Raw genomic sequence first — 17,565 nt, forward strand, 5'->3', positions numbered from 1 at the left:
TAAATCATACTCAGCTTACAATAACCATTTTATTACAGATCAACATCACACAGCATAACTATTGTTTCAAAAAGTAAAGTGGAGATGCTGTCTGCTTCTTTAGACCTTTGTGCAGCAACATAGCAGAGGGCACTAAGCCTGTACTTGTTGACCATATAGCCTATAAGATTAGGCTAAGATAAGTAAGCCTTCTTAATGGGTTGAAGTATTTTTTTTATACTTTTTACTTTCTCCCAAGACGATTTGGTCTTTCCGGGGCTGCAGGTAAAAGAAAACATCTAAAGATTTTCTAACATGAATGAATCACCTCACGGGTTCAGCAATAGTTTTAGAAACTGCTGTTTCTCAACACAGTTCACTAACAAATTTTGTTATCAAGACTCAGGTCAAAAGCCTACATCTCTCGTGGTATGAGGGTGCATTAGTGCCTATGGAGCTAGTAGCTTGCACATGTGGAAACGCACCATCAATGCTAAAAGCTACATAGGCTTTAGAGCAAAATATGCTCCCATCCAGATGGCTTCTTTTTTAAGAAAGACCATGCATATTTCAGTTACACAATACACAGTCATAAAAACAACTCTTTTTTGAGACCATTTTTATTTTTTCAAATTCAAAACTACCTCCCTTACTTTTCCTTAAAATGTTACATTTCCTCAGTTTTCTGTGTATTGTGAATAGAATATGGAAACAGTTGCATTCTGTTTTAATCAACATTTTACACAGCATCCCAGCTTTTTTGTTTGCAAATGTAGAAGTTTTAACACTGGAAGGAAGCCTTCATATTTTACCCAAAAACTTTACATTACGGGGTTCTCATTGACCTGTGTAAAAAAAAAAAACAGTGTAAAAACTATTTACCAATGTGCCCAACTTCTACTGGTCAACAGTAGAGAGTATTCTGACCTACTGCTCACCAGCTGCACAGAAGAAACAAAAAAAGATCAGATACGGGTGGTGAAGGCAGCCAAGTGTGTCACTGGTGCATTAGCCCACTTACAATTTTCATTGTAGGTGGGCTAAAGCAGTTAATTAAAAGTAGTCTAACATACATGTAAATGCTGTAATTGGATTATTTTAATAAACATGTAACTTGGATGGATTAGATGCTGGCGTGACCACAGTGCACACGTCTGCTGTTGCTCACAGTGGTCCAAGTGTCCGCTCAGGGAGTTTGTGTGTTCGCTCAGACACGTGAAAAATTAGAGGGAACATTGGACATGACACTGTTTCACAAGAAAAGCATCATGTAACTTTTTTGGCCAGATAAAAGTGAAATTCACTTTGCGATAAATACCATGTAAATAAATACATGAAATTCAAATATTGCGAATAATTAGAAAAGCTCAACATGTTTGTGAAAATAAAAGGTAGTCTGTCATCTGAGAGTTCATTCATGGAGAAACTGGTCAAAGAAAGAATTTGCCATGTGGCCAGGTAAAAAGTGCACTTCCTTCGTCCCACTGAAAACTAGGTTTAGGCTTAAGCGCGCCTTTTTGACTTTGAAATCTCCCTTTCTTTTACCCCAGAGATAAGATAACTTTTATACATCTTTCTGGTGGCCTGCAATTAGAAAACAAGTAAAACAAGTTCAACAGTCCCGGGACATCTTCCCCATTATTTGGCTTGTCTGAACCTAACAGCTTCTCTTCTCTTAACATGACAAAGTTACATTGTGGGTTGTCAACCCCGGTTTTCACAATTTAGCTGTGGGCCTGTTTACAGAAAACTGTGCCATTGACACTGGGTAACTAATGCAACATAATGCAAACTTTTCTTAGAACAACGTATAATTTTAAACATATATGACGAGAATAAAAACATAATACAAGACTGTTCCTGCAGCAAATGCCATGAAGGAAAGCTGAAAAAAGTGCACTGTGAAAGTTAATATATGCTTATCACTAGCGCTACCACATCTTTAAAGGACAAGCAGATCTTAATATAGTTTCAATTGGAATTTGCATGAAATTCACGTGTTTAGGTGTATTTTTATTGCATATTAGACAGTTTTAGATATACTTAGTCTTATTCCTTCACCTGTGGCCTTGGCGTTAAATGTCTTGGCAGCAAGAAAAGAACAAATATAAAAATACAGGTCAAACCAGGAAGCTTTTTTGTAAGCTACTTACAAATCTTAAGGGTTATAATGTCAACAAGTAATGCTCTCTGTTTTAGGATTATGTTGCTGTACAAAGGTCCACAGAAAAAGGGAATAGATTTTATTCTGAAGGAAAGAGGGGAAAACCCCCATTACATAATACCCATGCCCATTAGAGATGGCTAAAGGGTTTAGACTTCATCTAAAAACTATGGCTGTTTTTCCAGGAGAATTAATTATTCATTAGGTTTATAACTTAACTGACTGAAAAGGTTGGATTATGTTGTACTCACAAATATAATCATATTTTATAATATATAAAATTAATATACAGGAAGAGATTTGGTGTATGTGTATGCTATAACTAAGACAAGGATGTCGACGTGACAGGTCATCACAAAGTGTTGGTATAACATTAAAATAAATAAATAATTTAATGCTGAAACTAGGAGACCTAACCAAAACTAAACATTTATTTTTTTTTTTTTAAAACAAACCAAACACACTCAGGAATTAATGAAAACCAAATTTAATGAGCTCATTTTATTATTGAGGTAATAGTCCAGCAGATAGTTTAAACTCTCTTAAACAATTCAAAAGTAGACACGAGTTTGAAAATGCCCATTAGTTGCATGACGTTTGGTCATCATTTCAATCTTAGGAAAAAACTTACTGGACAAATTTCATAAGTTTTATTTTTGAGCTATATGCTTTTGACGTAAAGTAAGTCAGATGCATAATCTAACGACTTCTTCAGATTGTCTGTGCTTCAAGAAACACAAAATAATTGCAATGAAATGTTACATGCTGCTCCAATCACAATATTACTACATCCCCTTAGCTAATTATGGAAAAAAAAATCTTATGAGTAATTTCAGGTTTTTAAAGTCCACGTATGCATGAACCTATGATTTGACATCGTATTGAAAAAGGCAAGTCCAGTTTACTTAATCTGGAAAAATATATTTATTTATATCTATTTTTCTTCCCTTTTTTGACAGTCACCACAGAAAGGCCATCACTTGAAAGGCCTTATGGCCTTTACCAAAGAAGTAACCATAAAAGAGGTTACACACTTGTATCCCACTGTGAACAATTTCCCCTGTGATGTTAAATTACCTGCAGCACTACAATACACTCACACGTGGGAGCTACAAAGCTGAACTGCACTTGGCTAACACGCTTGCTAACAAACCAGTGTTTAAATAAACTGAAAGCAGGCAAAGCTAAGTCAAACTTACATTTATGTGGCCTGAAAAGAAGACGGCGACACCTGTTGCCCTTTAACACCCATGTAGCTAAACAGTGGTCGAGCAAACCGCCAATAACTACCAGTTGAGCACTTGTGTCAAGCCAGCCTCCAATTCGAGACTTGCAGTCAAGCCAGCCTCCAGTTTGTTTTACGTTCCCTGTGTATTCAAAGTATTACGGGAATGGATGTGGAAACCGGATTTCAAAATAAAAGCCAACTTCGAGTGAATTAACAGATATGTTAAGAACATAATAACATATAATTTAGGCTTTTTTTTTTTTTTTTACAAACTCTAATGTTAGATCTATATGACACAGCCTTGTACCCTAATTGTGCCCTGTCACTATCAAGGCCATCTTATTTTGGATTTCAAAGTAAAAGCCCTGTGAATCTTCATTTTTGAACTACTCTTTCAATGACTTAATAATGCTCTTAAAAGCAAAAGTCGTATTTCCAAATACTATTTGAACTTTATATCAACACTTTCCAACCACAGTCTTTTTACAGTGATACCATATCAATATCAAGTCAGTCTGATTTTGCCTTTCATAGTAATGGCCCTTTGAAATTGTCCATAATTGACTTAATCTTCTAACGATTCAAAATGCTCTAAAATGAAAAATTCTTGTTTCCACAGGGTAATTCCACCTTAGATCAACAGTATACAGCCCCACAGTGATACCATATCAATATCAAGTCATTCTGATTATGCCTTCCAAAATAAATGCCCTTTCAAATTGAGCATATATACGACCTACTTTTTTAACGATTTCAAAATGTTCTTAAAAAGAATTTTGCTGTTTCCACAGGATAATTTCACTTTAGGTCAACAGTATACAACCTCACGATGTTACCATATCAATATCAAGTCATTCTGATTATGCCTTCCAAAATAAAAGACTTTTCAAATTGCCAAGATACGACCTACTCTTTTAAAGATTTCAAAATGCTCTAAAAGTGAAAATTGCTGTTTCCACAGGATAATTTCACTTTAGGTCAACAGTATACAACCTCACGATGTTACCACATCAATATCAAGTCATTCTGATTTTGCTTTCAAAAATAAAAGCATTTTCAAAATGCCCATATCTGACTTGATCCTGGAACAATTTCAAAATGCTCTAAAATGGAAAATTCCTGTTTCCACAGGGTAATTCCACCTTAGATCAACAGTATACAGCCCCACAGTGATACCATATCAATATCAAGTCATTCTGATTATGCCTTCCAAAATAAAAGACTTTTTAAATTGTCCATAATTGACCTAACTTTCAGTGATTTCAAAATGCTCTAAAATGGAAATTTCCTGTTTCCACAGGGTAATTCCACTTTAGATCAACAGTATACAGCCCCACAGTGATACCATATTAATATCAAGTCATTCTGATTTTGCCTTCCAAAGTAAAAGCCTTTTCAAATTGTCCACAATTGACCTAACTTTCAGTGATTTCAAAATGCTCTAAAATGGAAATTTCCTGTTTCCACAGGATAATTCCACTCCAGATCAACAGTATACAGCCCCACAGTGATACCATATTAATATCAAGTCATTCTGATTATGCCTTCCAAAATAAAAGACTTTTCAAATTGCCAAGATACGACCTACTCTTTTAAAGATTTCAAAATGCTCTAAAAGTGAAAATTGCTGTTTCCACAGGATAATTTCACTTTAGGTCAACAGTATACAACCTCACGATGTTACCATATCAATTTCAAGTAATTCTGATTATGCCTTCCAAAATAATGGCCTGTTGAAAATGCCCATAATTTACCTAACTTTCAGTGATTTCAGAATGCTCTAAAAAGGAAGATTTCAGTTTCCACAGGGTAATTCCACTTTAGATCAATAGTATCCAACCCGACAGTAAAACCATGTAAATTTCATGTTGGTCTGATTTCGCCTTTCAAATTAATGGCCCGTCGAATTTGTCCATATGTGATATACTCTTTCAATTATTTCAGAATGTTTTAAAAATGAAAATTGCTGTTTCAACACATATTGGGTTTTCATTTTGAAAAGCAAAATCAGACTCAATTGATTATGACAGAATTGAATCATAAAGATGATGTAAAAGGAAGCTGAAATTGCCACTAGGTTGTAATTGATAGTACGTTTATATTTTAAGTCTGTGGAAAGATGTCATTCTAAATAAAGAAATTACAAAACAGCTTGCAAACCAACCATGACATTTTTAAAACATTCTGAAATAATTGAAAGAGTATATCACATATGGACAAATTCGATGGGCCATTAATTTGAAAGGCGAAATCAGACCAACATGAAATTTACATGGTTTTACTGTCGGGTTGGATACTGTTGATCTAAAGTGGAATTATGCTGTGGAAACAGCAATTTTCCATCTTAGAGCATTTTGAATTCGCTCCAAGAGTAAGTCATATATGGGCAAATTGAAAAAGCTTTTATTTTGAAAAGCAAAATCAGACTGACTTGAAATTGACATGGTAACATCGTGAGGTTGTATACTGTTGATCTAAAGTGGAATTACCCTGTGGAAACTGAAATCTTCCTTTTTAGAGCATTTTGAAATTGTTCCAGGATCAAGTCAGATATGGGCATTTTGAAAATGCTTTTATTTTTGAAAGCAAAATCAGAATGACTTGATATTGATATGGTAACATCGTGAGGTTGTATACTGTTGAACTAAAGTGAAATTATCCTGTGGAAACAGCAAAATTCTGTTTAAGAACATTTTGAAATCGTCAAAAAAGTAGGCCGTATATGCTCAATTTGAAAGGGCATTTATTTTGGAAGGCATAATCAGAATGACTTGATATTGATATGGTATCACTGTGGGGCTGTATACTGTTGATCTAAGGTGGAATTACCCTGTGGAAACAGGAAATTTCCATTTTAGAGCATTTTGAAATCACTGAAAGTTAGGTCAATTGTGGACAATTTGAAAAGGCTTTTACTTTGGAAGGCAAAATCAGAATGACTTGACATTGATATGGTATCACTGTGGGGCTGTATACTGTTGATCTAAAGTGGAATTACCCTGTGGAAACAGGAAATTTCCATTTTAGAGCATTTTGAAATCACTGAAAGTTAGGTCAATTGTGGACAATTTAAAAAGGCTTTTATTTTGGAAGGCATAATCAGAATGACTTGATATTGATATGGTATCACTGTGGGGCTGTATACTGTTGATCTAAGGTGGAATTACCCTGTGGAAACAGGAATTTTCCTTTTTAGAGCATTTTGAAATCACTGAAAGTTAGGTCAATTGTGGACAATTTAAAAAGGCTTTTATTTTGGAAGGCATAATCAGAATGACTTGATATTGATATGGTATCACTGTGGGGCTGTATACTGTTGATCTAAGGTGGAATTACCCTGTGGAAACAGGAATTTTCCTTTTTAGAGCATTTTGAAATCACTGAAAGTTAGGTCAATTATGGACAATTTGAAAAGGCTTTTATTTTTGAGAGCAAAATCAGAATGACTTGATATTGATATGGTATCACTGTGGGGCTGTATACTGTTGATCTAAAGTGGAATTACCCTGTGGAAACAGGAATGTGCCATTTTAGAGCATTTTGAAATTGTTCCAGGAGCAAGTCAGATATGGGCAGTTTGAAAATGCTTTTATTTTTTAAAGCAATATCAGAATGTCTTGATATTGATATAGTAACATCGTGAGGTTGTATACTGTTGATCTGGAGTGGAATTACCCTGTGGAAACAGGAAATTTCCATTTTAAAACATTTTGAAATCACTGAAAGTTAGGTCAATTATGGACAATTTAAAAAGGCTTTTATTTTGGAAGGCATAATCAGAATGACTTGATATTGATATGGTATCACTGTGGGGCTGTATACTGTTGATCTAAGGTGGAATTACCCTGTGGAAACAAGAATTTTTCATTTTAGAGCATTTTGAATCGTTAGAAGATTAAGTCAATTATGGACAATTTCAAAGGGCCATTACTATGAAAGGCAAAATCAGACTGACTTGATATTGATATGGTATCACTGTAAAAAGACTGTGGTTGGAAAGTGTTGATATAAAGTTCAAATAGTATTTGGAAATACGACTTTTGCTTTTAAGAGCATTATTAAGTCATTGAAAGAGTAGTTCAAAAATGAAGATTCACAGGGCTTTTACTTTGAAATCCAAAATAAGATAGCCTTGATAGTGACAGGGCACAATTAGGGTACAAGGCTGTGTCATATAGATCTAACATTAGAGTTTGTAAAAAAAAAAAGCCTAAATTATATGTTATTATGTTCTTAACATATCTGTTAATTCACTCGAAGTTGGCTTTTATTTTGAAATCCGGTTTCCACATCCATTCCCGTAATACTTTGAATACACAGGGAACGTAAAACAAACTGGAGGCTGGCTTGACTGCAAGTCTCGAATTGGAGGCTGGCTTGACACCAGTCACTGAGCCCTGTGGAAAAACAACCTCATACTCGTTAGCAGTGTTCACGGAGCGGTTGTTTTCTCCTTTATCCTTCTCCCACAAATCAGTAGGGTACCCGGTGCTAAAGCTAACTGGTGCTTTGGAAAATACAGGTATGTGAGGCGATTACTAGACGTCATTAGCGATAAATTAAACATTGAGCTGAAAAAAATCATCAGTGTTTCCTGCTACCGGACAGAAACTTTTCAAAGCATCGTTTTGGAGCAAACTTTTGTATTATGAAATGAAATGTTGATTTTATGTCTCGATGACCTACAATTATAATTAAAGTTAATCTTATTATAATAACCAAATATCAGTTTGTCCGTGAACTCCTCTTACGCGCCTACGGTCATGTTGCCAAGCAACCACTTACTAGCAGGACATAAAACAGGACATCGGCTGATTTTAAGACAGTCGTACTCATTTATATCTTCTACTTGTTTGTATAAACGAGAGCTACCAGCCTTTTTTGATTTGGCTTTGATTTGATGTTTCTTCACGGTGGGAAATATTGAAGAAAATTAGCTCCCAACTACGCTATGGGATGTTTAGCAAGATGAAAACGCGGGTATTAATATGTAATCAACAGAAAGCGTATTAAAGCGCAGAATAACAACTGTTACCGTCGTGTAAATGGAAGTTTTTGTTTCTGTTGGTAAAATGAACGATCTTACACGAAAGACCGTGAAGGCAGCAGAGTGGGAGGGAGCCTGACCAACAATTTTAAACGAGCGATCCAAAGAGTTCCGCTGGAGACGCCTTGAAACACGGGACATACCACCGGCAAGCTGCTGCCATGTTTCTGCAAAAAATTCTGCTTTATTTGTCGACAGCATGCATGTTTTGCTACATGTTGGGACTGTTTCTCATGCTGGCGATATTGCAGTTTTTCTCACCAAGCCTTGCGAAGAAGTTCATACTTCGCATGGGTGAAAAGATCACCATGACCCAGAATCCCAGGTTTAACTATGAGGATTGGGGTCTGACATTTATGTCCTTGGCATTTATTAAAACCGCTTCTTTTCACATGTGGCTGTCTCTCGGAGAAGAGGCGTTTGTGGGAGGAGAAGCTCCAGACTCACCTGTGGTCACTATGGACCGCGAGAAAACCAGCATCTCCAAGTATTTAAAAGGTGCGTTAAAGAAACCCAGGCTCATCTGCTGTTATGCAATGCTTCTTTGCGCCAACATTGCCGTTTCTCTGCAGGCAACAGAGCGCTTGTGCTGAGTTTTGGAAGTTGCACCTGACCCCCGTTTATGTACAAACTTGATGAGTTCAAGCAACTCGTCAAGGACTTCAGCGATGTAGCCGACTTTCTTGTGATCTACATCGCAGAGGCTCATTCGACAGGTGAGTACAAGTTGTTTGCAGAACCTGAAATTTGTGGGTGGAGACTGTTTTGTTTTTGTCTGTATACCGAGCTTCTTACTAACTGCACGCACACACCAATCTCTGCTCCGATTCCACTTTATTTCGTCTACTTCTCCATTTCCTCTGGAGCTTCTTGCTCGCGAGTGAATTACACACATTGCAGCAACACAGTGCCATCTAGTGGCTGATACACACATGAGTCAACATGTTACATCTCCCTTCTTAAAAACAAACAACACAACTCAGGCTTGTAAAATTCCTAAGGCAACTGAAATTACAGGAATAACATCCTGACCAACATCCATTACTAACGTAGAATTCGTCTCAATACTGGCTACATCATTAACATAATAAACAGATGCATATAATGACATCATTGGAACAACAAACATGTAAACAGCTTTTGTTTTGTTTTGTTTGTTTTTTTTTTTTAGGGCAGCGATCCGCCTGCACCCTTTACAATATTACAGGTCCAAAACCTGTCTTGGTTTGGTAACACGCCCATAACGAGTCGTGTATCCAGGTGTTGTAATGTCTTTATCAGGGGGCTCCACAGGCGGGGGCTGAGATACCACAGGGCTGTCATCGCTGATGCCTGTTGGTTGAATGAACTCCTCACCTCCTACGCTGTTCCTGCTTCTGCGGAGGTGTCGGCGGTTACGCCGGTAAACTTGTCCTGTATCTGTGGTTATGTTGTAGCTTCTGGACGTGTCGGCACAACTTGTGACCACAGCTGGCTTCCAGGAACCGTCTTGTTGCCGGAACCGGACCGGTGTGCCAGGACATAGTTGAGGCAGAGGTCGGGCGGCTTTGTTGAAATAAGTCTGCTGGCGCTGCTGGCAGACCTCTCTCCTCTCACGCACTGTTTGCTGGCAAACTACTTGGGGTGCCAGCTGTTTTTGGTGTTGCAGGGAGGATGGAGCGAAGTCTCCGGCTCATGAGTAGTTGTGCAGGCGACTTTAAGTTGTCCACAGGGGTGTTCCGGTATTCTAATAGGCTCAAGTAGGGATCCTTATGTTCCGCTTTGGCCTTGTCCAGAAGTTTCTTTGCTGTCTGGACTGTTTTCTCGGCTAGGCCGTTGCTCTGTGGGTAATGGGGACTAGTAGTGGTGTGGGTGAAACTCCATGACTTTGCGAACTGTTGAAACTTACTGGAAGCATAGCACGGACCGTTATCACTAATCACCGACTCTGGAATACCATGCCTAGCCATGGCTGACTTTAGTTTGTGGATCACTGCTTCTGCAGTGCAGCTGCGCAGTCTTTCCAACTCGAAGAATCTACTGTAGTAATCTACCATGATGATGTAGTCTTCCGAGTTCCAAGTGAACAGATCGGTGGCTATGACCTGCCACGGTCGTTCTGGTATTGCATGTGACAACAGGGGTTCCTTGGGGTTAGCAGCTTGTCTCTCCTGGCATGTGCTGCAGGCTCCGACTGCTTCCTCAATCTGCTTTCCCATGCCTGGCCAAAACAGAAGGTCTCTGGCTCTGTTTTTGCTCTTTTCTATACCCATATGGCTGGAATGAATCCGCTCTATCATGTCCTTTCTGAGCCTGTTTGGGATGATCATTTTCTCTCCTTTAAACATGATCCCGTCTATCAGTGAGATCTCATCCCTGTGGTTCCAAAACTCCTGAATGTCAGGCGGACATTGAGACCGTTTATCAGGCCATCCACTCAATGTGGTCCGTCTCAGGCTGTTGAGCTGAGGATCTTGGGCTGTTTCGTTTCTTATCTCTGAGAGTCTCTGATCACTGACAGGCATGTTGCTGAGGACTGAGTGGATCTGCGCATCCATCCCGTCACATAGTGATTTGTCGTGAAACTCTATGGATTTCCGGGAGAGCGTGTCGGCTACCGGGATGTCTTTCCCTGGCTTGTGGATGATGCTGATGTCGTACTTTTGCAGCTGTATTATCATCCTCTGTAGCCGTGGTGGTGCTGATGCTAGTGTTTTTTTGAGTATGGACTCAAGTGGCTTGTGGTCCGACTCAATGGTCACATGTCGACCGTACATGTACTCGTGGAACCGCTTGCAACCAAAGAGAACAGCATACAGCTCTTTTTCTATTTGGGCATAGTTCTGCTCAGTGCTGTTAAGTGACTTGGATGCGTAGGCAACTGGTTTGCCGTCCTGCAGCATCACAGCACCGAGGCCACTTTTGGATGCATCGACCTGGAGTCGTAGCGCTTTCTTGGGGTCGAAGAAGGAGAGAACTGGGCCTGGTTCTTTAGTGATCAGCTCCTTCATTCGTTGAAAGGCTCTGTCATGGTTCTTGTCCCATACAAACTCACTGTCCTGCTTTAACAGCTGGCGGAGCGGAGCATTTATCTCTGACAGGTGTGGGGCAAATCTTGCTAGATAATTAACCATCCCCAGCACTGTTTCCAATTCCGCCCTGTTCTGTGGGGGCGCCATGTCTTGGACTGCTTTTACTTTTTGTGGATCTGGTTTCAGCCCTTCGTGTGACAATGTGTGACCGAAGTAACTGACCTCTTTGACGCAGATGGTGCACTTGTCAGGGTTCAGTTTTACACCTCTCTCTCTGCTGCGCTGCAGCATGGCCCTCAGGTTGTCGTCATGCTCCTGTTTGGTTTCTCCGAAGACCAGTACGTCGTCCACAATGGCTGCCACGCCCCTCAGGCCCTCGTAGGTCTCGTCCACGCGTCGCTGGAACTCATCCTGAGCTGAGATTATGCCGAATGGCAACCTGAGGAAGCGGTACCTGCCAAACACAGTATTAAATGTGGTTAACAGAGATGATTCGTGGCTTAGCTTAATGGCCCAGTAGCCTGATCTGGCGTCCAAAACACTGAAATACTTGGCCCCAGCAAGTTTTGTGGTGACATCCTCTAAGGTGGGTAGAGGGTAATGGGGTCTTTGTATAGCCTTGTTGAGGGGTCTGGGGTCCAGACATACTCTGAGTCTGCCTGTCTTGGGTTTTTCCACGACAACAAGTGCATTCACCCAGTCCGTAGGATCTGTGACCTTGCATATGATTTGGTTCCTTTCCATGTTGTCGAGCTCGTCTTTGAGTCGGGCTCGCAGAGCAATGGGAATCCGACGAGGTGGGCTGACTGTGGGTGCAACGTCTGGATTTACATGGAAACTGCATTCACCAGGAAATTCTCCTATCCCTTTGAATACGTCTGCATATTCGTCTAGTATTGCCTGTGAACTGTTGGTTGTCTTGCCTCTTTCCTCCGTCACTGCCATCACAATCCTTACCAGGTTAAGGTCACGGCAAGCTTTCATTGCTAATACAGGTGGGGCGCTTGTGTTAACAACATGGAATTCCAACGTGCAGGTCTTGTCTTTGTGTTTGCATTTTAACTGGCATTTTCCTTCCACGCTGAGTGAGTGTCCCCCGTAATCTGTGAGCTTGTGTGTGACAGGCTTCAGTGTCACGTGTGGGAAGAGTGTCTGGAACATGTTAGCTGGAATTGTTTGCTTGCGCCCCAGTGTCAACTTTAAACCTCACTGTCTGTGGGGGGGAACCAAGCTGCATGTCTGCATATGCTTGCTCATCATTTCTTCCTTCATTTTCTATGGTGATGCTATCAATGTAGAAACAGTCTTGGTCCTCATCTGTGTCCATAGTTGACATTTCTATGTTCTCTCTCACAGTGTGTACTGATTTGAGGTGGGCTTTTGTCTGCGAAGGGAGTCTTGACCTGCATGCTCTCGCAAAATGGTTCATTTTCTTGCATTTTGCACATTGCTTCCCTTTTGCTGGGCAGGTGTCTTTATTACTGTGTTGTCCGGCACAATAGCTGCACGTTTTTAGTGTTGCATTAGCGTGTTCTTTTGGTCTCACGCTTCTTGTTTGATATTCTTGTCTGTGCGATTTCCTGCCGATGGCGTGCACAGTTTCTTGGCCCCTGGAGTGACCCATAGTTTTTAGCTGTTGCTTTGCTAGCTCGTGTGATCGTGCTATATCTATAGCTTTCTCTAGCGTGAGCTCTGCGCCTTGGCTGAGTAGCTTTTCTCGGACGTGTGGCGAGTTAGTGGCAAATACAATGCGATCCCTGACCATTTCATCTGTATTTGGGTACCCACAGTCTTTAGCAAGCAGTTTCAGCTCTGTAATAAACTGTCCAAATGTCTCATTTTCACCCTGCATCTTTTCATGGAACTTATATCGGGCGTAGATTGGGTTAGCTTTCGGTATGATGTAATCAGTGTACTTATCGTAGTACGTCTGAAGCTTTCGGGAGTCGTCTGCGGTGAGCGTCCACGTGTTGTAGACGTCCCGTCCTTTCTCACCGACCCATAGAAGAAGGTAGCTGCATTTGTCTGCCTCCTCCTTCCCCCGAAGAGGACCAGCGAACATGCCTCGGGCAGGTTGCTAGAGTCCCAATCCATACGCGGTGTGGGAACGCCGTAAGCCTCCATGTCTGCGCTGTCCGACGGCGAGGGATTGCGTAGAAAGCCGCTACTCTGACACCATGTTTTGTTTTTGTCTGTATACCGAGCTTCTTACTAACTGCACGCACACACCAATCTCTGCTCCGATTCCACTTTATTTCGTCTACTTCTCCATTTCCTCTGGAGCTTCTTGCTCGCGAGTGAATTACACACATTGCAGCAACACAGTGCCATCTAGTGGCTGATACACACATGAGTCAACATGTTACAGAGACATGTGGCCAAAATATCACCAAGCAAGAAAGTGAAGGTTTTTTGTTTCTTTAAGATCTGAATAATGCTGATGAATGTTTAGCTTGAAACTAAACCCAGGAGATGCAGATCTGTGATTGGCTATTGGACGTTTGTAATCCAGTTATAGCATTCATTATCTCTATGAACACACAAACTACTTATATGCTTTCTGTTTATATTGTTCTGGTGCAATCATGTGAAAACGCACTTTTGGTTTCACTTGCAGATGGTTGGGCCTTTAAGAACAACTATGACATCAACCAGCACCAGAGCCTGGAGGACAGGCTGTCTGCGGCACAGGTCCTGGTTCAGAGTGAACCCCTGTGTCCTGTGGTTGTGGATGAAATGACTGACGTCACCACCATAAAATACGGAGCTCTGCCTGAGAGGCTTTACATTCTGCAGGCTGGGAAAGTGCTCTACAAGGTAAGACAGGTGCAAAAACGGGCAATTTCTTGAATAGTTTCTTTCTGAGCTGCTAATTGATGAGTTGTATTTAGAGAGCAACAAGGCCAAATTCTTTCACTTTCCACTCACTGCTTCTCTCACGCAATTTGAAGTCATACCAGCATTATGGGCGTGAGTGCAATCTGCACTATCTCAACACACGCTATCGCGTGTGGTGCAGGAGTTGAAGAAGCATAACAAGGGCACATTTTTGGCACTGAACCAGGCTCATGGCAGCCGGACCAGATATGTAGTTTAGATGACAAAAACCTGTTTCTGGTCCTCTCGTTTGAATTAAATTAGTATCTTTATAATAAAGTGTAATTAATTATGCTTTTAACATTTGTTACTATGTTCCTCAGGGAGGGAAAGGGCCTTGGGGCTACAACCCAGCGGAGGTGCGATCCTTCTTGGAGAAGATAAAATAAGAAACTCTGCGCTTATATGAATAAAGGTTTCTTCTTATTAAGGGGTGGGTTTTATCTACATTCTAACCAGTATACATTACTTATATAGGTGGGGGGTTTTACAATCAGGCTCTCATGTTGTCTTAAAAAAAGATATCAGCCTCTGAGCTTGAACTCTCCTCTCAGTGTTAATTAATGACGGCTGCAGATTAAACTTTGGACTCTGGAGCCAGATGCATTCAAACACAGGGAGACAGTCCACTCAGCGGTTGTGATAAAACGGCGCATACAGGAGATGTAATTTGTGTGAGCATGCATGTGTTTTTTGTCCATATTCTTTTTGGTTGCGTGGTGGGTTTATTATGGCGCAGGTTTGTCTGCATTGTAACTGTAATTCCACTACATCAGCATGTAGTCCTACTGTCAGTCGTTCACATTAATCACAAAAGGTGTAGAAATGGTGTGTAACCTTTCTGTAGTCTTAAACGACATGTCAGCCTCTGAGCTTGCAACCCCCTCTCTGTGTTTCTTAGTGACGGCTACAGATTAAACCTCTGGTCTCTGGAGCCAGATGCATTGAAACGCAGGGAGACGGCCAACCTCAGTCATGTCATGTTCGTTGTATCACAGACTAGACAGCAGATGTAGTTTGCTTCCATATGTGTTTTGCTTATGTTGCCTGGCTTCTTCAGTTAAACTCCCTGAAGATTTAAGGCACTGAAAGTTTTCCCATTTTCAGTGTCAGTTATCAAGTGCACACTTATGAATTCTCCACAGTTTCAACAGCTGGCTACTATTTACATGACAATGCCAGTCAAAACCTCTTCTAGCTGGAAGTCTTTGAACTACGTAGGTTAATTTATTATTGGACACTTATTGATTTGAATATTCTTGGATGTGAAGTCATCCGGTAGCACCTCAACATAAGAGTACTCACTTTGTCAAAGTCATAAAAACAGACATGCAGCAGCACCGTATGCTAGCCACTTTGTGTTTGTCACTGTGACTCACGCTTGACCCATTAAAAGAGAATATGATTGTTGCAAAGCTCGAATTCTCCATTATTACAAAAAATGCTTTCAGAGTTTTAATACCAACAAAGAGCAGATTTCTCCCACATGAGAATCTGCCTGTTGTTTGCTGTCTTGTCTGGAAATGATAAACCTTCTGCACTGTGTGTGGATTGTAAAGTTCAGATTCCTTAATATCTAACTGTGTTATCTGCACATCAGATGATTTTGGCACCCAGTGTCCATGTTACATAATTTAATCTAATGAGGGTTCTTATCTTGGTGTAGTTGGTGAAAGGGCACAAGATAGCTTTCAAGTATTTTGATAAAATTTTGTATTGGAGAAAAGAATCGGATTTTAATTTCGATCCAAGCATTAATAATTTGTAGTTTGACTTCTTTTAGTTGCCAGAATACTTTGTGTTGTCTCATAAACACTAGTGCTAATGTGAGACTTGTGGCAATAATAAAAGCAAAACTGAAATGAAATAAGGTTTTAGTTATTCATTTTTTTTAAATCCTGTTTTTACAAGTATATGACACATATGTTTTGAACAAAGGCTACAGCTTTCATAACATTTCTTGTGTGACTGAAGTTGGAGGGTAGGTTTGGCTGCTGCCCAGTCAGGCCACATCCTGTGGAGGCTAGCCAGCAGCAGCTTAGCCTCATTTCCCATTGTTAGACAGGAACCACAACACTGTAGGATCCTCCCAACGATGAACTTTTGTCAGGATTCAGGTCTGAATCATAAAGTTTAACCAAACTATGGATGTGCAGTATGTGTGTCAAAGCCATGGGCATTTGCAAAGCATTGTGTGTATTGAAGCCCACTAGAGGGCAACATAAAGACATGGAGGGGAAAAACCGATCATGCTCAAGTGAGTCTTATATTAAGATAACAGATGCATCATTCAAGGAAAGTGAAGGACATTTAATAGAATAAAAACGTTTCATCAAGCGTTTGTAGATTCCAAGTGCTGCTCTTCTGGCCTTTACTTGTCTTAAAATTCTTAAGCTGCAAGTAAAAACATTTACAAGATGGAAGTGCAACAAAAATGAGTCACCATGTGATTGTAACAGCAGTTTGATGTCAAAAGCAAAGTGTGCTTGTCCTCAGAGTTTAGGGGAAAGCTGTGCTTGGCAACTCCCGGAGCTTTCAGTGGCTCCGACTGCCTCCTCCAGCAGGTGGCAATAAATAGATCCCGGCTAAAATAAACACAGACGTCTAAAACGAAACTATAAAGACCCTTTGGAGCCACTCACCATTACGCCGTGAAACGAAGCTTGACGATCTCCCAGCAAAGGGTAAGTTGTGGGTTGAAAACTGTTGAAGGTAAATTGTTATATGGTGGTAAATGGCGTGAAGGTGGCTGTTTGCAGCTTAAATTTACTCTTACTCTACTGACAGTCACGAATTAATCCAAAGGATAAACATTCATGATGCGACGTAAAGCTACTGACATAACTTTAGAAATCACCCTATAATCTTTAAGGTTACATCGTCCAAATAACTCAGTGCATCTTTGAGGCCTCCACAATCTCAGCTGCTCTTCAAGTGTTTCTTTGGCTGTGATTGTTTTCTGCAGAGTAAAGATTTTTTGTCATACAGTGTAGACTGACGGCAATCCCCACTGCGAACCACAGTTACACAGTTCAAAGAAAATGTAAAATATTTCCTACATGCACCTTTTAAACTGTTATTTCTGCTACATGGAACAAACTGTAACAGAACTGAGCTGGTGACTGTCCCAAACCCACTGATGTCAACAGCTGAAACGATTTGTCCCTCATCTTTCATGCACAGCCGTTGAGCCAGAGCTGCAGTTTCCTTTGAGTCAAAGGCTCCCTCTGGACTTCCTCTTGTTGTTCTGGTACCTGTT

At 40.3% G+C, this 17,565-nt stretch overlaps 1 protein-coding gene across 1 annotated transcript; it reads left to right on the plus strand.

The window, feature by feature from the left end:
• Positions 1-8,548: 8,548 nt before the first annotated feature.
• On the plus strand, positions 8,549-15,979 carry dio1 (iodothyronine deiodinase 1). Its single transcript, XM_085347242.1, has 4 exons — positions 8,549-8,916; positions 8,991-9,134; positions 14,047-14,246; positions 14,630-15,979. Exons 1-4 carry the CDS (start codon positions 8,580-8,582, stop codon positions 14,693-14,695), a joined length of 747 nt encoding a protein of 248 aa, XP_085203368.1. The 5' UTR covers positions 8,549-8,579; the 3' UTR covers positions 14,696-15,979.
• Positions 15,980-17,565: the final 1,586 nt, after the last annotated feature.

This window comes from Diplotaxodon limnothrissa, linkage group LG23 (genome assembly GCF_057381915.1).
Source record: "Diplotaxodon limnothrissa isolate DT_005_m linkage group LG23, D_limnothrissa_male_GT1.1, whole genome shotgun sequence".
Lineage (NCBI taxonomy): Eukaryota > Metazoa > Chordata > Actinopteri > Cichliformes > Cichlidae > Diplotaxodon > Diplotaxodon limnothrissa.